Consider the following 22575-nt stretch of genomic DNA (forward strand, 5'->3'; position numbering starts at 1 on the left):
TAATGAGTTTCCACAGTCAAACAAGTTTGAGAAATGCCGGACTTAACGCTAAACCAGTTTCTTCGTGGGTTACAAACAGTACAACATAGTGCCTGGAGCCCTTGGAGTCAGACTACCTGGGTTTGAATCCCTGCTCTTCCACCTCCTGGCCTAGACATGATATTTGGAACATGTTATTTCACTACTCTGGGTCTCAGGTTTCCCACCTGTAAAAAAAAAAAAAAAAAAAAAAAAAGAGACAATTGCAAAGACAGATTTGTTGTAAAGATTAGAAAGATTAAAACATCTGGGGTTGAGATATGGGGATATATGTATATGTACAGCTGATTCACTTTGTTATAAAGCAGAAACTAACACACCATTGTAAAGCAATTATACTCCAATAAAGATGTTTTAAAAAAAAAAAATCTGGGGTTGTTAGAACAGAGCCTTAAAATAGTAAGTGCTTGATAAATGTTAAATTATTAGTAGTAACATCATTTCCCTGAGCCTTTATTAACCTGATAAAAGTTGATGCTCATCATGAATCTCCAAGGAGCCAAGGGATATACCTAGTATGCAGTTTCCCAAACTTATATGATAGAACCCACTTTTCCACAGACCATCCCTCAAGACTGGTTAATGTCTTTTAAAATCAAAACAAAACAAACAAACAAAAAATACTATGAGAAACAATAAAGAATTCCATCACTAAAATTAAATCTGTTTAAAAAAAATACAAGTGTAGTGCTTCCCAGCTGGTGAACACATCGAGGTGCAGGAAGGGTGGCATGTGGAAGAAGGCATGGGAAGCTCCACGCCCCTTCCCCCATACCTTGCCCTACATATCTCTTCCATTTGGCTATTCCTGAGTTGTATCCTTGGGTTCTTTTTTTTTTTTTTTTTTTCTGAGTTGTATCCTTAATAAGCCAGTAATATCTCCTTACAGATTCCAGCACATGGTTTCAGTGCCTGGAAGCTGTACATGTAGTAGAATAGTGCATTGTTTTATTTTCCATTCTCATAGCCCTCAGTGGCTTCAAGTGATCACATCTCATCACAGTAGTCATTCAATTATCCAAGATACTATGCGGAACCTATTCATCATCACCCAGCCTGCAATCATTTGAATAAGGACATGAATGGTTTCCGTTATCAAGATACATCTATTTAAGTCTCATATCTGTTATACAGAAGTCAATATTCAAATGATGGCGTGTTTTCCGTTTGGTATTTATTGTGCCCATTTGGCAAATTTACAGTCATTACCAGAGGGCTGATCATGCTACCCTTCCATTTAGAATTTTTTCTAAGCAGTATGTGTCAGGATCTTCAGAAATGCTTACACCCTTTGATCAAACAAATCAATTTCCAAGAATCTATACTATGGAAATAAATAAGAATACAAGATAAAACCTTAAATACACATATTGCATCACTGTTTAATATTGTGGAAAATTAGAAATACTAAAGAAGTCTAGGGAATTCCCTGGTGGTCCAGTGGTTAGGACTCAGAGCTCTCACTGCTGAGGGCCCAGGTTCCATCTCTGGTCCAGGAACTAAGATCCCGCAAGCTGAGTGGTGCAGCCATAAATAAATAAATAAGTCTAATTTTAGGGGAAGGATTAAACAAAGAGTGGTACATTACTTGTATTACACAGTCATTACAAATTATATTTGAAAGATTATGAATAATGCTATGTGAAAAAACAAGTTACTAGTTTATTTTTGTAGTATAAGCATAATTTTCTAAAACAAGCCAACAAAACACCAAGTAATCAAAATTTAAGACAAAAACTAAATCTAAAAATACGCCGAGGACTTCCCTGGTGGTGCGATGGTTAAGAATCCGCCTGCCAATGCAGGGGACACGGGTTCAAGCTCTAGTCCGGGAAGATCCCACATGCCACGGAGCAACTAAGCCCGTGCGCCACAACTACTGAGCCTGCGCTCTAGAGCTCGTGAGCCACAAATACTGAGCCCTCGTGCCACAACTACTGAAGCCCATGAGCCTAAAGCCCGTGCTCTGCAACAAGAGAAGCCACCGCAATAAGAAGCCTGCGCACCGCAACAAAGAGTAGCCCTTGCTCGCCGCAACTAGAGAAAGCCCGAGGGCAACAATGAAGACCCAACGCAGCCAAAAATAAATAAATTAATTTTTTAAAAAACATAAAAAAAAAAAAAAAATACACCCAGTGACATGGCACACAGCAGGCGGAGAGGACATGCACACCCTCCTTCCTTCCTCTTTCTCAACTCCATCTTCACATTAGCGGCAGTGGTAAAGCGGTTCAGTCGCCAACATGCAGCTGTTTGTCTGCACGCAGGAGCTACACACTCTCCAGGTGACCGGCCAGGTGACAGTCGCCCAGATCAAGGCTCATGTAGCCTCGTTGCAGGGCCTCACTCCAGAAGATCAGATCCTGCTCCTGCAGGATGAGGCTACCCTGGGCCAGTGTGGGGTGGAGGCTGTGAGCACTCTGAGCACTCTGGAAGTAGCCAGCCGCATGTTTGGAGGTAAAGTCCATGGTTCCCTGACCCGTGCCAGGAAAGTACGAGGTCAGATTCCCAAGGTGGCCAAACAAGAGAAAAAGAAAATGGGCCGGGCCAAGAAGCGTATGAAGTACAACCAGTGCTTTGTCAATGTTGTGCCCACCTCTGGCAAGAAGAAGGGCCCCAATGCCAACTCTTAAGTCCTTTGTAATCTTGGCTTTCTCTAATAAAGCCACTTAGCCCAATCCAAAAAAACCCCCAAAAAACCAAGAAACAAAAAATGAATAAATAAATAAACACCCAAATGTCAACTATGGTTGATCTGAGCCATAGGTGACCCTTCTTCCTACTTCTCTACATTTGCCAAGTTTTCTTTATGGAGTATGTCAATTTTGCTTAACTCTTACTTGATACCACTTGCCTTTAAGCTAAAGTTCTACTAGATGACAAAACAAAGCAAACTGGCCTAGTGGTCAAAGATGGGAAAAGTGTGAAATGTGATTTCTTTCAAAGGTTATTTATCATTTTGTGAGAGGCAGAAGTGGTTAAACATACAACAAAGTCATATTACCTGCTAGCAAAATTGTTCTTAGTTTGTACAATGAAATCACACACATCAGTATTTCTTAGTGTTCTGCAAAAACACCATGCATCATGATTCTAAGTATTTTGTGACCTGAGGAAGTCTGAAAGCATATTTAAAATAAGCCAAATATTAATGTAGTGTAACCTTTGGTTTTAAGGCATATTGGGAGAGGTAAAACTCTCAGAATATTATTTTGTAACTTTATCAATTGATACATTTTCTAAATGTCCAAAAATAGACATTTAGGGAATTCCCTGGTGGTCCATCCAGTTAGGACTTGGCACTTTCACTGCTGTGGCCTAGATTCAACCCCTGGTGCGGGAACTAAGATCCTGAAAGGTGCCCGGCGCGGCCAAAAAAAAAAAAAAAAAGACATTTAACATGTAATATTTCAGGTTATACTTTATAACTTAAATATGGCTTAACTATTGCTGCAATATTACTAAATTTACATGCCTTTAAAGAGATCAAGAACTATTTATATTGCCATTCCCTCCTTTTGTGACTCAGAAATTTTTACACTCCCTCTTAACCTGGTGTCTGCTGTGCAAAGGCCTGAAGACCTAATGATTTCTCACCCCAATATGGACTCAGGGTTACTTCTACCCATATGCCCACCCCTTAGAGACAAGTTTGTCAAGGCCAAAAAATCAAGTGAGCACCAATCGCTTCCACTCCTGCCTTCCTCCTTACCCAGGGCTAAGCCTTGCCAAAAAGAAAACAGCCCCATGCTAGGGTTCTTTATGACATACTGAGCAAAGGCCACAGACTGCTAAACACTGCCAAGTAGACCTGAAAACAATGAACTCATCTAGCTTTGTGCATAACCCAGAACCTCAGTCTGTCAGCATCAACGCATTTTTCCCATAAAATTAATAAAAATTTTGAGATTAGCTAAAATCACCATATTCTTACAATCATCCAAAATGCAAGCCCCTACGATTAATCCCTCTTTCCTGCTGCACTCTGATCTCATTTCTGCTCTGTACTGTCTCCCTCTTCGACCATCACACACTCTCCAATAGCTATACTTCCTGATAACCCTTTACACTATTCCACTGCAAACAAATTCCCTAAACCCCAACCAATTTAAATTGGTTGCCAGCAGTCGTGCTCTCTAAACTAATCTGGGTGTGAGATATTCTCTCCCACTCAGCAAACGTGAAGCACGTAAGTCATGCCTTGTTCACCATCACAGTTCTTTACCCTCAAATAAAGGTACGTCTTTTGAGGTTTAAGTCATCTGTTGCTACCTCTCTCTCCTTGTCATCCACTGGTCTCTTGGTCACTCTCCCACATTCACTAAAGGCTTTGGAACCTGGTTCAAAATCTTTCCACCCCTTGCTCTGCCACCATTCTGAGCAACTCACTTCCTATGTAGCTGACTCCTGTAAAATTCTAGATCTACAGTTCCCTTATCTCAACTCCAGGAACCTTCACTTTCTCTCCACTTCAGAAACCCATTCCATAGCCAGATCTTGCATTCAGTCATAACCAGCAACTGCTCCTATTTAATCTTAAAATCCAATATCCAGTCTTGACCCCTTCATATCCCAGCAGCTACTTTCTGGTTTCATTTGTTCGCTACTGAGCCTAGACTCAATGGCCCAGAACTTGAAATGCTCTAACTACTGTAATTTCTTGCATCCTTACTCTGTCTGCCACACTGGCCTGTAAAACTCAAACCAAAATCAATCCAGTTGTTCAACTTGTCTGCTCAGCCCCTCAGGCTGGTGAGGCCTGAGAGAGGGGGGGAAAAAATCATCACACAACTATATATACCAGAGCCATGAAAAATTATTACAATTCTTTTAAGTAATCCCATTCAGTTAGCCCTCTCATTTCTCTCAATGAAATTCTCCCTTTCTCCTCAAACTCTCCCCTACAATCACCATCACCATCCTCTATAATCTCAGCTGATGAGGTGATCCCCCCCACTTCACTGAAAAATTCATCAAGTGTGTTGATGCCCCAAATTCCTCACCTACCACCCAAACACTTTTCTCCATCTGCACCATCCTTTCTTTATTCCTACTTCAGTGGAAACAATATTCCTATTCCTACTGAAACCTAGTATCCTCACTCTGTTCCCTCTACTCTTAAGGACAATGTTCAATCAATCTCACATACCTCCTTCTTCCTGTATCATCAACTTCTCCCTTCCTTCTGACTCTTTCCGTTTAGCACATAAACATGCTGAACTGTCTCTCATCTTGATAGAATATGCCCTCTACCTATGATCCTGTATCTCTACAAGCTTTTTGAAAAGAATGTCTGCACTTACTGCTTCCACTCTCTCACAACTATTCACTCTAGTTCTCAGCAACCAGGCATTTATCTCTACCATGGAGATTCCACTGAAACTGTTCTATAGAAGATGATCAATCAGCTAGTTGCTGCTCTGTCCTTATAGTAGCTGACCTATTTTCTACATTTGACACTGCTGACCACTCTTTTCTTAAAACTTCTCAGTCTTCATTTAATGACATTTACTGAAAACCTACTTTATGATAAGAACTGTGGATAAAATGATGAACATGATGGTCTTAGTCCTCAAGAAACTTAAAATCGAGTTGGGGAAGATTTTATGGTAATTCATACTCATATTTCAACCTCTCAGATCCTTCTTTCCTTTCTCTACTCAGCCCTTAGATTCTGACACTCCCCCAGGGCTCCCCTCTTTGCTCTTCTAACATCCACCCCAGGATTACTGTATCTACATTACCTACTCACTGATGATGACAAAATTTACATCTCTAGCTGAGAATTCTATCCGGAGTTCTGGACCCTTTTAATCTACGAAAAGATACTGGTACTTGGATATTTCACTATCTTGATAATATCCTTTGATACACAAAAGTTTTCAATTTTGACGAAGTCTAATTTATCTATTGTTTCTTTGGCTATTTGTGCTTTTGGTGTCCTATTTAAGGAACTGCTGCCTAGTCTAAGATCATAAATATTTATACCTACATTTTTTCTAAGACTTTTACAGCTTCAACTCTTACAGTTAGCTCCTTAATCCACTGAAACCATAATTCTTGAAAGATAAGGATTTCAATGGCAGTATCTGAAGGCTTAAGAGTAAAAAGAGCTTTTTAAATTCTAAAACCATGGCTTTAAATATCACACCCCAAGGCAAGAAAACTCTGCTGGCAGAGTTTATACTGTAAACTACAGCACAGAGGAAGTAGCAGGTGGTGACGTAAATGCAATTCTTCCACGGCAAATGAGAGGACATAAAAACCTGGGAGAGGAGTGCAGAAAGAAAGAGGAATTAGAAATAGCTTGGATACAAGTTCAAAATACTTACTACCTTCTGTCTCATCTGGGGCTAAGTCTCAGGGTGAGGAAGGGTGAGAAAGATCTCCAGTATGTTTGTGGGGAAGGACCCAGAATAGAAGATAATTATGTTTCCCCTTCCCAAGTTATGGTCCAGGGAACTGCAAGCCTTTTAGCAAAAGCTTGCAACTAACACTACATCAATGTAGTAGGGGAGCAATACCAATGACATGCCCAGACCACACTCCTGAAAAGCTACCTCAGAGTCCCAAGCATGCCAGCAAAATGTGGAAACCATTAAGGAGTTTGCCTTGGGTCAGTGGGCCCAAAAGAGCCTGGGTTTAAGGAGGACCCAGCACTCACAGACCCGCTGACCAGAGGCCATGGAAGCATCAGGGACATCAGCCTCAGATGCAGCAGAGCAGACAGGGCCACTCAAGATTAAGCCAGTACAAGGCACAACCTAGTAGTGGCCAAGGGCAGAGGATGGCACAAAGATGAGAGGCCCCTTCCTCAATGCCAGAAAATATTATAAGGCTTCTCTATGAATACCTTCCACCCCAGAAAAAAAAAAGGGGGGGATGTGAAAAAACTGAACATTTATCCAAAGGACTGATTATTTACCCAAGGGTCTGAGTAAACCTGGAATTAACTAATAAATTAGACCAGAAGGTACTGACTTTATCCTAAATTGGCAAGATTGCTTTCTATTACCCAGTAGAAATAAGAAGCTCCAGAGTTAAGGAAGTTTCAGTTATAGAGAAATAATGAAAGTTACATGTTTGCACATTCAAATGTGTAGTTTACAAAATTTATGCCCGCTACACTTGCAATTGGGTTTCTCACTGAACAAAAAGTGAAAAGGTAAAGCCCTTGCCGACATAATCTACCTCTCCAAAATCACACTGGTTTCTGTCCATTCCTAAAATATGTCGAGGTCTTTCCTCTCTCATGGCTTCTCCACATGCTGTTTCCTTCACTTGTACCCACAGCTCTTTATATAGGTTGCTCCAACTCAGCCTTTAGTTTCTTTGTAAATGTTTCTTCCTTGAAAAGGGCTCTCTGGCCACCCTATCTAAAGCAGCACAGCACCCTGTTACTTCTTCTCTAGCACTCCTTGCAATCTAACTTCCCAAGCTCTGTCCTTGTCTGTCTTGTTCACTGCAGGCTCTGGTCAATAACAGGTGCTCAATAAACAGTTCTACATGAATCAATGAATAATCAAAGTAAAATGTGAGAGAGAAAATAAACTTTAAAATCTTCTAATAAATCTGAGTATTAAGGAGTTAAAAAATTTAAAGTAGACAACCACCACATTTTAATTTGGATATGAAAGTCAAATAAAAGACCATAAATAAGTTCCTATTTCCATTTTAAGAACAATGCAATTACAGAGTTTTACAAAGACAGTTATGTAAATTCATAGGGTGCCTTCTCCAGACCAAAGCCATTTAAAACAGAAACACAAAACAGAAACAAATCCAACAAAGAATAAAGACAAGTTTCTTTTAAATTAAAATAAATAGGGACTTCCCTGGTGTCCAGTGATTAAGACTATGCCCTCCTATGCAGGGGGTACGGGTTGGGGAGCTAAGATCCCACATTCCTCATGGCCAAAAAACCAAAACATAAAACAGAAGCAATATTGTTACAAATTCAATAAAGACTTTAATAATGTAAGATATCAATTCTTCCCATATGAATCTATAACTGTAATGCAACTTTAAGTAGAATACAAAAGGATCTTGTGTGTGTGTGTGTTTACAATGATCAATATTAGACATACTTAAATATGTAAATAACAACATAAGTTCCAGCTCTCCAAAGTGATGAGCAAGAGTCAAGCCAGCTCATCCTATGAAAACAACTAAAAACACTAGGTGAAATATAAAAAACAAATCCTTAAAAGTCACTAAGCCATAATAAGATAGTAAGGAATTACCTAGTTAAAACTGTAAGAGAAAACCAGGAACCTAGAGTAAGTTAGCAATGGAGCTGCTTTTGATCTGAGGGCATTTGATCATGAGGGAAAATATAAATTTTTGTTTGATGATGTCATAGAGTATGAGGAACACAATTCAAAGCACAGGACCCACACAAAATGATGAGTCTAGTAAGACAGTATCCCCACAATAATCTGTAACCCTAAAGGGCAACACCCTCACGCTAACAGTCATCTGAAAGTAAACCAGTCCCTGAAGTCCTATAACCAAGGTCTGCACTGTCTCATGGTCCCGGGAATTACAAACCTTGGATTAAGGTGGCACTTTGCCTGACCCCAGGCACCTATAGAATAAAATATAAAAAAATAAAAAGTTGCATAAAAAGAATAGGTAAGATACATATAAGATAAAGTGAGAGATGACAGAACTGAGTAGAGACAGTATTTGAAGAGGTAACAGTTGAAAATGTCATAGAAGCATGAAAGATCCCCATCTCTAGAATCAAAAATCACAAAGAACGAACATACAACAGAGGATTATCAGTAAAGCCAATGAAATGGTCCTCTGAAGAGACACACCATCTGGTGAGCTGCCCCACCTGATCTCTTCCCATTTCTTCTCCTGCTTCTCCCCCTCCCCCCCAACACATATACTCACACTCCAGCCACAGTAAACTATGACAGAGCTACCTAATTCATATCATTTTCATCAGGATTTTCTTTTGTTTAAAAAAAGAAAACACTTGGACCACATTTAGAAGGGGGGACAAGGATATTATAAAGATACACATAGATGAGAAATGAAATTAAAATTGGAAAGTCATCTTTCTGACCAAGTCACGTCATAGGTTCCTGGGCCAGCATTTAGACTGGACATGGCAGGCCAAAAGGCACCTGCTGCCCAAAGGCACTTTCCTAAAAGGCAATCAATCATCTGTAGCCTGAGGAACAAGGGATTAAGGTCACATGATCACCTGAAAGCACGTCCTACTATGAGGACATAGCAGTGATCTTGATTAAGATCCATAGTACAGCTACAGGTAATCTGGCAAAAAGCATGTTGGCCAACATGATAATTTGGCTGAAATGACAATCAAAAATAAGTATACCTGTACCAACATTAATTTCTTAGTTTTGATAAATGCATCGTGGCTATATAAGATGTTGATAGTAGGGAAAGATGGTCGAAGGGAACTCTGTAGTATCTTTACAACTCTTCTGTAAATCTAAAATTATTTCTAAAGAAAAATTATTTCAAGAAAAATTATTATAAATAAAAGTATTCGAAATAAAAAATCAATTTTCAAAAGTGGAAAAATCAAAAATACCTAGTCATTGTTTTTGTTTCTGTTTTTCCAATTAGTTTTCCCCCACTATGCGAAAGTAGAGCATTCCTCTGAAACCTTTCATAAGCCGAAATGGCGTAAAGTGAAGAAGCAATTACCTTAGGAGACATCTAGCTAATGGATGCACAAAACAAATTGAGATAAAGCATAGATGCACACAGGAACAGTTCAAAGCTATGGCTGTTTGATGCTGACATGCTGAGTGTGGTTCCTGAGAAGGAGCTTGGTGGTGCACCGTCTCTATAACAGCTTGGCTCCCTTCAAGACAAACGCCGAGCGCTATTTTTGCTTTTCACCTTTTTTCATAAAGTGAAAGTCCTCTTCAGATTTCTTCTAGGTATTGAAAGCCTGTACTAATGTAGGTCTTTCATAAAAGCGAAGTGGAGTAAGGTGAACTTTCCAAAAGTGGGGGATACCTGTATTCTACCTTAATTACATCATGGAGTGCTTTTATGATCCTAGATATATATTTTTAAGCATTATTCTTTCATATTTCAAATTTTTCAGGTGTTATCCTACTTTTAAAAATTCTAATTGATTTTTTTTTTTTTTTTTTTTGTCTGCACTGTGCAGCTTGCAGGATCTTATGTCCCTAACCAAGGATTGAACCCGGGTCGCCTGCAATGGAAGTGCTGAGTCCTAACCACTGGACTGCCAGGGAATTTCCTGTAGTTCATTTTTTGCCAGTTATTTCTGCTTTCACTGAAAACTATAGAGAAAAATTAGAAAAACGTAAATGTTCCATATTGAGAACCAATATGAAAAAATTGTGATTTAGATTAGAAACAACATGAATCTATAGAAATCTGTTATGAATAAAATCTAAGCAACCCTTGCTATCCTGTCTAGCCTGTTTCTGAGTTCAGACACCAACAGCTGGGTCAGTGAAGAACACCTGTAGTTAAAAAGGTATCATGGACTTAGGGGTAGTCTTTCTGTTATTCTCATTTGTACACTTTTTCATTATTCTCTAAGTAAACGTTAAAATAAATGAAAACCATAAGAGGCAAGGAATTAGAACTTCTCAGGGCATTTTTTTTTAGTTTTTCCATTTAAACTTTTTCTAATTAATTTAAAGCCAATTGTGATTGCTTCTTGAATGTGGTTGGGTTCACTTTTCTGGTGTTTGTATTGTATTTTAAAAAAGGCAGAAAAGAATATGAAATTACAGAAGATAGTCAAAGTCTATAATTCATTAAAGTAGACATAAAAAATACCAGATAATTATTATTCAAAAGTTTCATTTTATACCTGACCTAGAAAAAACACATGAAGGATAAATATTTGCTTTAATTTGAACCTTTCATCAGAAATACCCCACGTTCTTGAAGTCCAGATATTTGTTCTTTCTGTATTAACACCTTTTCACCGATACTTCATTCTTTTTTTCTTTTTTTTAAACAGGTGACTGGAATTTTCAGTGTGTATGGCTGGCAGATATCAACTTCTAGAATCTAAGATGTAATCCCTTTGTGTTTCTTTGGTTTTAGATGGCCCTACAAGAATGCAATCATAAAGATTCTACAGTTGATGAAGACACTGTGGAGGACAAAACTATGTAAAGGGCACCTTTACATAGCTAACCCATATATCTTCAAAACAGTCTTATCTCAAGCTGTGTTTCTGACAGTATGTTACTGTAACAGAGACTATGATGAGGCTGTCATTTCCACCCTTAAGACAAAGATAAGGAGAACTTCTAATTTCAACATAAATGCTAGATTAGTCATCTTAATTTAAGCCATTTGCCTATGTGTTACACCAATGACAATAAGTTACTGATGGCAGCTTCATCTGAAAATCTGTTGAAATCATTTGAGCACTTGATATTTCATTATAAATGCCAGATTTTTTTCCCAGAAGTTGAGGATGGGTTTCTGTTCTGTCCTCTTGGGTGGCAACAGAGCAAACACCACAGCATGGAGTTATTGCCTCACAAGCTGTCAATGGTAAAAAGCTGTTCAAAAAAAAGGAGGCATAATCTTAAAACTATCATCATTATATAAGGTCTCAAAGGGAACTAGACTCTGCAAATTTCTCAGTGTAGAGAACATGAAACATAATGACGACAGTTTCAAAGGGAACTAGAATCTGCAGATTTCTCAATGTAGAGAACATGAAACCATAAGCATCACAATTCCCAGTGTCATGGTTAAGAATGCTTCACCCCTCTTAAACTGTACTTGTATTCTAAGAAAATGTATTATCACAATAAGAGAGCATGGAGAGGATGTTATTTTTGATGGCAAATGTGGTAAACACTGTTGGCTGCCAATTGAACAGTTATTCCCTCCACAACTTTCTCCCCTGCCGGCAGAGCCTGCCTATACTTCAGAAGCTAAAAGTGCCAGAAAGTCCTCTTTCTAGCCTCCCTTACAGCAAGAGCATGGGCAAATAACCAATCCTAGCTACTGGGGCCTAAGAGAGCTGAGCAAGCTGGCAGGCCTTTGGAAAAGGTTTTCTTCAATAAAGAGATACGTATGGGAGGAAACTGCTGTTCTTCTACATAATACTTGGTTGTGTCTGCATGTGACCCCTGGAACCACTGTAGCAATCTTGCAACCATGAGGAAAGATATCACCAAGTTGCTAAAAATAACACAGAGAAAAGCCCTAGGTCCCTGAAGTACTGGATCACTAAGCCCTGTACCAACAATGAATATCCTTGCCTCTGGACTTCTTGTTGGATAATAGTTACTAGTTAGTTTATGGCTTTAGTTTAAGCCATCTTTATTTGGATATTGTTACTTGAGGGCCAAAGCATCCTAACTAACAAAGCTAATGAATATCTGTTCATTGCATGCTATCCAGATCAGGAAGTTAAATTGTTGCTACTTAGCCAACTCCAGCCATTACTGTTACTTGAAAACTGGGTTGGCCTCTGGGTGGGTGTCCAGCCAACAGACACAACCAAGCCAAAGATTGGGAGAAGGAAGGATTTATTACTACTTGCAGCAAGTAAGGAGAACACCTGGGATCTTTCCCAAAGCAGTGTCTCCCAGAACAGCAAAGTGGGGAAGTTTTAAGGTAAGGGTACCTGCATATTCATGTAGGCACTTGAGCAGAGGAGAATTCGGCATAACGCATGGCCAAAAAACACAAAACAAAAACAAACTGGGGCAAATTGGGGCAAAGGTCAACAGAGTCCAAGCTTTAGTGTTTCAAAGTCAGGAGGGTCAACATCATTCCATCCTCCACCTGGATGGGACTTCAGTTCCTGCAGAACTCAAAGATATATTATTATGTATATCCCCTGAGGAGGAACTAGGACTCTGCTTTATCACTGCACTATTGTTTGCCTTTTCTCTGTTCCTGCATTCCCTCAGTTCCCTTAAGATCATAATTACTGAGACTTGTTCAAGGGCAAGCGTTGTGGCCAGGCTTAGATCACAGAATGGCTTCTCTTATGTCAAGAAAACCACTCCTGGTTCTCTTTCTCCAGGGACCCCTTAACTTATCTGCTTACATTACCAGTGTCTCTACCTTAATCCCTACTGCTTCATTCATGTTTTTCTTTTCTGCCTTTCACTAAGGAGCAAACTCAGTATAATTATACACGCATCTATGCTTCACAGTAAAGTCTGTTTCTTCTGCATCTCTCCATGATGGCCAACGGGAAGGTACTTTTTGCTTCTCCAGTATATTTTTCAGTTATGTTTGCTTTTAACAGCATCAGAAATGTGTTGCAATTTTTAGCTTATAATTTTTCTTTCTTTTCCCTAATTCCATATTGAAATCACAACTGATCTAAAATTTCCAGAGAGAAAATGCTAAAGATAGAATAAAGATTTGCTGTTATAGAGGGTCATCCACATAGATCAATAAGTGGAGCTGAATGGTGAGGCATCTTGAATAATGAATAACTGCAAAAAACTTAACATCAATTTAAAAAAAGAGAGAGACAGAGACATAATGAATTACATACACGTGAGTTCAAAATCCTAGCTTAGAACAGTTAATTTTTAAGAGACCTCACTTGTTTCTTGCATGCTATGCTTAAAGGCATAAAGAACCTACTACGATTTTTCACGTTTACTCATAACAGGGAAAGAACCCTTAAGCAAGAGTTGATAAAACCTTTGTTGAATATTATTCAGCAACACAGCAAAATGAAAACTTAGCCAAACTAGCCAAGCAGATATAACTGACATTTGATTTATTATGAAAAAAAAAGTTTTTTAAGAAGAAAAGGACTACAAACCCTGAAAATTTCAGATCCTTTTCTTGGATATAGTTTCTTTTACTGTTTTTCTGCTTATTACAAAAACATACTCACTAAAGGGGAAAAAAAATCCAAAATTACAAACTTTTCTGAAAATCAATCAGAAGCACAAAAGCAAATATTAGAAAAAATTATCCTTAAAACTATGGAACAAAGACTTGAAAAACAATCCATGATGCACCAAAATTACCAATACTCGAATAAAAAACAGAACTGGAGATAGTCATAATGGCTGTTTAAGCCAAACTGTTATGATGATCAAATTGCTTTTAACCAAAATATACGCTACCCTGTATTTTCAAACCATGGTGTCATTTATCTTCAGGCCTTTGCAAATGGTCTCCCCTCTTTATGGGGTACTCTTCTCTCCCCCACACTCATCTGGCTGATTAATGAGGTACTGACAAGCACTTGAGAACTAAAACCTATTAAAATTAATAACGTGGGGGGACTTCCCTCGTGGCACAGTGGTTAAGAATTTGCCTGCCAACGCAGGACACACGAGTTCGAGCCCTGGTCCAGGAAGATCCCACATGCCGCGGAGCAACTAAGCCCATGCGCCACCACTACTGAGCCTGCACTCTAGAGCCCACAAGCCTCAACTACTGAGCCCGCGTGCCACAACTACTGAAGCCCGTGCACCTAGAGCCTGTGCTCCGCAACAAGAGAAGCCACCGCAATGAGAAGCCCGCACACCGCAAAGAAGAGTAGCCCCCGCTCGCCACAACTAGAGAAAGCCCGCGCACAGCAACAAAGACCCAAAGCAGCCATATAAATAAATAAATAAATAAAAATTAATAACATGGGGACCTGATTTAAATAAAAAATCAAGATTTTTAGTTCCTTGTTTTAAAAGCCCTTTTAAAAAAATTAAATATTTGATTTGTTATATCATTTGGTTTTATTATATCATTTTTAATATCCAGATAGGAAAATTTATGTCAAATATGAACTAAACAACTCTATAAGAAAAACAAAATTCTGATATTAAATTCTTTCTAAGTTCAAATTCACCACTCACTCTTAAGGTAAAGTAGTCCTGAGACGAAAGAGTTTGAAAACTGATATTCTATGTAATAGGTTATTCACTGCAGCACCACTGTAACTTCAAGATATTGGAAACAACCTATACATCCATCAATGATAGAATAGCAAAAATAATCATGGCACATCTGTACAATGAAGTACTATACAACAGTAAAAAAGAGTAAGGAGCAATTAGGCAATAAAATAAAACACATCCAGATTGGAAAGAAAGAAGTAAAACTACCTCTACTTGCAGATGACATGATCTTGTATATAGAAAATCTTAATGAATCCGCTACAATAATTATCAGAACTAATAAATGAGTTCAGTAAGGTCGAAGCATTAAAGATCAATATACAATAATCAACTGTATTTCTGTATACTTGCAATGAATAATCTGTAAATGAAGTTAAGAAAACAATTCCAGTTATAATAGCATCAAAAAGAATAAAATACTTAGTAATAAATTTAACAAAAGAAGTGCAAAACTTATATTCTGAAAAGACAAAACATGGCTGAGAGAAATTTTAAAAGACCCAAATACATGAAAAGACATCTCATGTTCATGAATCAGAAGATGTAATATTGTTAAAATGGCACCACTCCGCAGGTTGATCTATCGATTCAACATAAAACTAAAATTCCAGCTGGCTTCTTTGCAGAAATAGACCACCTGATCCTAAAATTCATACGAAAATTCAAGGGACTCAGAAGAACCAAACAATCTTGAAAAAGAACAAAGTTGGAGGACTCACACTTCCCGATTTCAAAACTTATTACAAAGCTGCACTAACCAAGACCCTGTGGTACTAGCATAAGGACAGACATATCGGTGAGCGGAAAAGAACTAAAGAATGCAGAAATAAATCCTCACATCTAGGTCAACTGATTTCAAGAGAGTGTGAAGACACTTCAGTGGGGAAGAAATAGTCTTTTGTTGAACAAATAGTGCTGGGACAATTGGTTATCCACATGCAAAAGAATGAAACTGCATTCGTTCCTTACTCCATGCACAAAAAATCAACTTGAAATGTAAAAACTAAAACTACAAAACTCTTAGAAGAAAACACAGGTGTAAATCTTCACGACCTTCAATTAGACAATGGTTTCTTAGACATGACACCAAAAGCACAAGCCACAAAAGAAAACATTTATAAGTTGGACTTCATCAAAATTAAAAACTTATGTGCTTCAAAGGCCATCATCAACAAAGTGAAAAGACAAGCCACAGAATGGAAGTAAACACTTGCAAATCATATATCTGATACAGGATTTATATCTAAAATATATAAAGAACTCTTACAAGTCAACAATAGAAAGACAATCCAATTTAAAAGTGGAAAAAGGATATGAATATACATTTCTTTTTAAAAAGTATATACAAATCATCAATAAGTACATAAAAAAGATGCTCAACATCATTAGCCATCAAGGAAATGCAAATCAAAACCAAAATGAGTCACCCCTTCACACCAGAAAATAACAAGTGTTGGGGGGCTGGGATGAACTGGGAGGTTGGGACTGACATATATACACTACTATGTATAAAATAGATAACTAATGAGAACCTACTGTATAGCACAGGGAACTCTATTCAATGCTCTGTGGTGACCTAAATGGGAAGGAAATCTAAAAAAGAGGGGATATATGTATACGTATGACTAATTCACTTTGCTGTACAGCAGAAACTAACACAACATTGTAAAGCAACTATACTCCAATAAAAATCTGCAAAAAAAAAAGTGTTGGGGAGAATACAAAGAAATTAGAATCCTCTGCCTATAGGAATTAAAATGGTCCAGCTTATGTGGAAAACAGCTGGGCAGCTCCTCAAAAGATTAAACAGAGACCCAGCAATTCCACTCCGAAGTGCGTACCCAACAGAACTGAAAACATCCATCCCAACAAAAACTTGTACAAGAATGTTCATAACAGCATTATTCACAATACCCCAAAAGTGGAAATAACCAAATGTCCATCAAAGATGAATAGATTAAAAAAAGAGGGCTATAGCCATACAATGAACATTATTCAGCCATTAAAAGAAAAGAAATATTGATACACGCTACAACACGGATGAATCTTTAAAACATACACTAAGTGAAAGAAGCCAGTCACAAAGAACCATATATATTGATTGCATGATTCCAGTTAAACAAAATGTCCAGAACAGACAAATCTAGAGACAGAAAGTAGAAAGTATGTATTATCTTTCCAAATTAAATTATTTTTAAAACAACTATGTTGTTCCTGCATTTATATGCTGTCTTTCTAAATCCTAAAATAATTCTAAAATATTTTTGAAAGCACTTGAAAGCACAAACGCATGCTATGAATCAAAGAGAAAAGACCTGGAATTTTGAAACAGCTAAGGAAAACTCATAAACCTTAAAGGCAGAAAACCAGTTGTCTTGTTGAATGCTATCAAATGACCAAAATTCCCTTCAAGTTAAATTCTAGCCTCCTTTTGTTTTTTTGTTTTGTTTTGTTTTGTTTTTTAATTTTAATTTTATTTATTTTTTATACAGCAGGTTCTTATTAGTTATCTATTTTATACATATTAGTGTATACATGTCAACCCCAATCTAGCCACCTTTTGAACGGAAAATTATTATCAGTAAACTTTAATTTGCAAAATATCTGTATATTTTATAAAGCAATCATCAGTGTAAAGCTGAAACTCACTAGACTTTACATCACAGTAAATAATTTTAGACTAAATGCAACAAATACTTAAAATACTTCTTGGAATAACAGAAATAGCATAACTTGGAGTCAGATACACGGTTTGAATCTTAGCATGCTATTTACCATCTAGGTGATCATCAACAATTTGCTTGGTCTCTGTGAGCCTCAGTTCACCCTCCAGCTAAATCAGGAATTATAATACCTACTTCAGAATGAAAAGAAACATTCCAACTACTTACTAAATGGGAAGGTGGGGGTCAGGACAGTGTTTGGATGATTTCACTCTTTTTAAAAAATCTATACAGTTTGAATTTTTTTTACAACTTGTAAATAATTTTAAAACAATGATTTTAAAAACTAAAAAATCTACTTTAGGGTTTCTTTTAGAGATATTTCGTAAAACATCTACACATAGGAGACTCTCAATTAAAATTTCCTCACTCCTTCCATAGCCTTTCTACCTTCTTGAATTCAGGTGAACAAAACTGGGAAGAAGCAAAGTTAAACATTTATTTTTCTGAAGGCTATAGTTATCAAGAAAGAGATAAACAAGGGCAATAAAACTAAGCTTTTAAACCACTTTCCTCAAAACATACCTAAGAATTTAATCTGAAGGGGAAATATTTCCACGTTTACTGATTCTAATCACTTTATTCTGATACTTTGTTTTTGCTTGTTGTTGTTTTTGCAATATAAAATAATACTATCAAGTGAAAAGGAAATTTAGTACCTTAATCATTTGACCAACAAGACAAATTCAGGATTCAGTCCAGAGAATAGTTATCACTGAAAAACACAATACAAATATAATGACTATCATTTATCTAGCAAATAAGATAATACTAAAAAAAAGATAAAAATAAGATAAGCTCCACCTTTTTTGCTTTGACAGCACACTGAATAGATGAATGTAATTTAGTTGATCTAGGTTATCACCTTATACTGTACAGAATACAGTGAGAATTAAAACATTCTCTTCCATATGCTAACAGATGAATAAAGTGAATGTCAGGAAGCAAAATCGTTTTGCAGGTCAAAAAAGCGCCATTTTAAAATCACAAACGTACACTGGGACCGCTAAAGCTGGTTATGCGGCGCCTTTGATAGCTTGTCTTAAAAACTGAGTCATTAGACTTTTACAAGCATCTAATGTATAACTTTAGCATTTCTCATCAAGTATGTGTAAGTACATAATTAAACCCTCACGTCCTTTAACGTTTACAAATCCTATTCTGGACCATTAATACATATACTACTGAGAAAGAATATCCGGGAGTATCATTGCATTTCTATAGTGTCCTTGTTTTTAGACTATTTCAAGAACGTATCTCTGAAATGGGGAAGCACACTCAGTAAATTTTAGAAAGATACAACGATTTACACAACTATTTCATCTCAACCTCATTGAGTGGTTGAATGGAACAAAATTAAAAACTTAAAGTGGTGAAAGCCAATAGGTAAGGGATTCCCCAGCTCCCAGGCTTTCTCCTTTCCACTTCCTGCAAGCCACTTCAAAACTCCAACTCCGATGACGAGAGTTCTTCGAAGTCCCAGCGGATAAAGCCAAGCTCTTAGCCCGGCCTCCAAACGCTGCCTCTCCGGACCGCCCCAAGACAGGCGCAGGGGTGGCAGGATGGCTGCCCCGCGCCCAAGGGCGCGCGGGCGGAAAGGAGGGACACCCATGACTCATTCGCCCTCGGCCCACCGCCAGACCGCACCACCTTCACCCGCGCGAGGTCCCGGGACCGGACTCTCAGCGCCCCCCAGAGGCGGATAGGCCCCTTCCCCAAGAAGGCCCCCTCCCCCGGCAAAACACCCTCCCCGGACGAGGCCCGTGCCGCGCACAAACCTGAGACACCTGCTCCCCTCAGATCCCGGAAGCTTGCGGGGTCCCTCGCCCCGCCCCTCGCCCTACGAGCATGCGCACCAGGACGGCCCGCGCCTGCACGCCCCCGAGAGCCCCCGCTGGCGCACGCCGCCGCCCCGGCTCCCTGGGCGGCGCGCGCCCCCTGCCATGCAATTTACAGGCGACGTTGGCCCGCTGCACTCAGAGTCCGTCCTCCCGTTAGGCGGCGAGCGCCGGAGGGGAGGGGACAGCCAGGAAGGCAGGAAGCTGCGGCTTAAAAGGGCAGCCCGCGCCGGGCCTTTCCTCCCTCTGTCCGTCCCCGGGCCTGCGAGAGCGCCTGGCTCCGCGGCCTCCGTCCTGCCGCCATGTACCGGTGCCTGGGTGAAGCGCTGCTGCTGTCCCGCGTCGGGCCCGCAGCCCTAGGCTCGGCGGCGGCCGACTCGGCCGCGCTGCTGGGCCGGGCCCGCGGGCAGCCCGCTGCAGTCGCCGCCGCCCCGCAGCCGGGGCTCGCGCCGCCCGGCCGGCGACAGTACAGCGAGGCGGCGGCCGACCGCGAGGACGACCCCAACTTCTTCAAGATGGTGGAGGGCTTCTTCGACCGCGGCGCCAGCATCGTGGAGGACAAGCTGGTGGAGGACCTCAAGACCCGGGAGAGCGAGGAGCAGAAGCGGAACCGGGTGCGTGGCATCCTGCGGATCATCAAGCCCTGCAACCATGTGCTGAGCTTGTCCTTCCCCATCCGGCGCGACGACGGCTCCTGGGAGGTCATCGAGGGCTACCGGGCCCAGCACAGCCAGCACCGCACGCCCTGCAAGGGAGGTGAGCCCCTCGCGCCCTGTCCCGCGGCCCTGCCCTGCCCCGCCCGGCCTCCTGCCTCCTGCCTCCTGCCTCCTGCCTCCGGGTCACGGCTCGACTCAGCCCCGGCGGGCACTGTCCTCCTCCCACGCTCCCCGCTCCCTCCCAGACCCGGCCTGGGATGTGTCAGGCTCTGGTGGATAGTGAATTTTCCGCCCTATCCCCACCACGTAGTTGGTCCTTCCCCCGCGAGCCGTCATCCCCGGCTTATGCTCGTTGATGCTGTATGCAGAAGACACTGCATCGCTCTTTTGATCCTAGCGACTGTGACAAACAGGGTGGGTCTTGACGGAAATCAATTGTAGAAAAGGAAATGACCGGCCCATCAGATTGTGCCTCTACAAGATTTTGTGGGCTTCTATGACTCAAGCGAACGCAAACCACAAAATAATTGTTTTCGGATTTTTTCACCCTTTGTACAACAGTGACAGATGATACAGGAACATACAAAATGAATTGCCTTTTAGGTTTGAAATCCAGAGTTTTACTAACCAAATGAATTTATTAATTATACTTCGATCTTTTATTAAATTACTTTCCTACTCTGGCAGCTTCAGTTTTGCACACACAAAAAAAGGTAGTACATGAGCAGTGTAACATCTGACAAACACCAGGCATCCTGACAGTAAATCTAAAGGGTGTAGACTGCAGGACGGCCCGCCAGCCAATGGAATGAAATAGCCCTGTGGGTGTGTACTGGTCCAGGCTAGCACCAGATTTGAGCTTGAGGAAAAGATAAAGTGCTTGAAGAAAGGGGATGAGTCGGTTAAAATTTGATAGTCACCAAGTTATCCTATAGTTTAAATTTTTGAATGTCTGTAGATTTGGCTTCTTCTGCAGGCAGATTGCTTTCTTTGAGCAAATAAAGGCTCTCCCCCCCTACTTTTCCCCCCTTAAAATCGCACAATGCATCTTTAATAGTGCTTAAAAGTAACGTGGCAAAACCATTTTTTTCTATTAAAAAATTATGTAGAATAAAGTACCCGAGGAGGTAGAGTCTAGCTGGAGGTTGCTTGGCTAATAAGCACAGAGGATGTTGGGCTAGACCGTTTGTCTCAGTAAATCTGGTCCAGTGTTCTGTTATACCAGCTTACTTCTAAGGATGATTTTTAGAAATCTCTCTAGCAGAAAAATTTGAGCTCTGCTGGCATTCTTAGCCCAGGAACAAAGGTTGCTTCAAACTGCAAAGGTAAATGATTTACCTCTACTACTTGCTAAATTTGCATTGACCCCACCCACTTCTAGGACTTAACCTTTAGAGCTTAATTATCCTCTAGCTCTCAGTTTCCTCTTCTAAAACCAACTTTTGAACCACTTTGACCTCTGGTTTCCCTTTCCAGCTCCAATATACATAAAACATACACACTGTCCATCTACAGCGCCTTCTTCAGCGCCTTCTTCCTATCCACTCCCTTATTCTCTAAACCAAGAATACAAGTTCAAGCTCCTAAGAAAAGCAAAGATGTTGGAAGAAGAGGCAAAGTTAGCAAATATTAAATTGCAGTGTTTCTTTAGAATGGACATCAAGTTTATATACTGTCTTGTTGGCAGTATTTTCCAGTTGCTTAAAAGGTATGCAGCAAAACCAGTATATTTGTTTTTCTGCAGGATCTGACTTCGTTTCCTTGAAGTTCTTTATATTATTCTGTTCTTTCTATGCCAGGCCCTCTCCTATCATGAGTCACGACTCCACAGACTCACTAAAGCAACTAAAGTTTGCCCTAGTTTGTTAGTCCTCTTCCTCTTGCCACAGCAGTTTTATACCAAAATAATAATAAACCTAGCAACAAATTGCATCAGCTATAGAAAGCACTGTTACTGTAACACTTGTTCTTACTAGAATGTAAGATACAATTCTCTGTTATATTTATCCCATTTACAAGAAGGCTTGCTAGTGAAAGCACTACTAAATCCCAGCATATTAACAGAGAAACGGAAGTGCAACTAATAAATAGTAGCAAGCATTACAAGATAATGTGAAAGAAAATCAGCCTCTATAAAGTGATAAATTTATTATCTTAAGAAATTTGAAAGACTTTATGGAGAGAAAAGGATGGGGGAGGATCAGATAGCTATGCAGGCTCTTCAACATATTTTGGGAGTGCTTAAGATAATGAACAGGGGGCTTCCCTGGTGGCGCAGTGGTTGAGAATCTGCCTGCCAATGCAGGGTACACAGGTTCGAGCCCTGGTCTGGGAGGATCCCACGTGCCGCGGAGCGGCTGGGCCCGTGAGCCACAACTACTGAGCCTGCGCGTCTGGAGCCTGTGCTCCGCAACAAGAGAAGCCGCGATAGTGAGAGGCCCACGCA

The 22575-nt window shown here is 39.9% G+C and overlaps 3 protein-coding genes across 3 annotated transcripts in view; 2 read left to right on the forward strand and 1 right to left on the reverse strand.

Annotated features, from left to right (window-relative positions):
• The window catches only part of SHLD2 (shieldin complex subunit 2), a 94312-nt gene extending 74848 nt beyond the window's left edge, over positions 1 to 19464 (reverse strand). The window contains exons 1-2 of the mRNA XM_061196609.1: positions 19414 to 19464; positions 18295 to 18350 (exon numbers count right to left, since the gene is read on the reverse strand). The gene's annotated coding sequence lies outside the window, so the exon portion shown is untranslated. The remainder of the gene's footprint in view (positions 1 to 18294; positions 18351 to 19413) is intronic.
• On the forward strand, positions 2283 to 2672 carry LOC133095352 (ubiquitin-like FUBI-ribosomal protein eS30 fusion protein). Its single transcript, XM_061196595.1, has one exon. It carries the CDS (start codon positions 2283 to 2285, stop codon positions 2670 to 2672), a length of 390 nt encoding a protein of 129 aa, XP_061052578.1.
• Positions 19465 to 19600: 136 nt separating the features above from the next.
• Positions 19601 to 22575, forward strand: part of GLUD1 (glutamate dehydrogenase 1) — a 38518-nt gene continuing 35543 nt past the window's right edge. Inside the window, exon 1 of the mRNA XM_061179723.1 lies at positions 19601 to 20229. Coding sequence (XP_061035706.1) covers positions 19776 to 20229 — 454 coding nt within the window. The 5' untranslated portion in view covers positions 19601 to 19775. The remainder of the gene's footprint in view (positions 20230 to 22575) is intronic.

Source organism: Eubalaena glacialis, chromosome 1 (genome assembly GCF_028564815.1).
Source record: "Eubalaena glacialis isolate mEubGla1 chromosome 1, mEubGla1.1.hap2.+ XY, whole genome shotgun sequence".
In the NCBI taxonomy this organism is placed as follows: Eukaryota; Metazoa; Chordata; class Mammalia; order Artiodactyla; family Balaenidae; genus Eubalaena; species Eubalaena glacialis.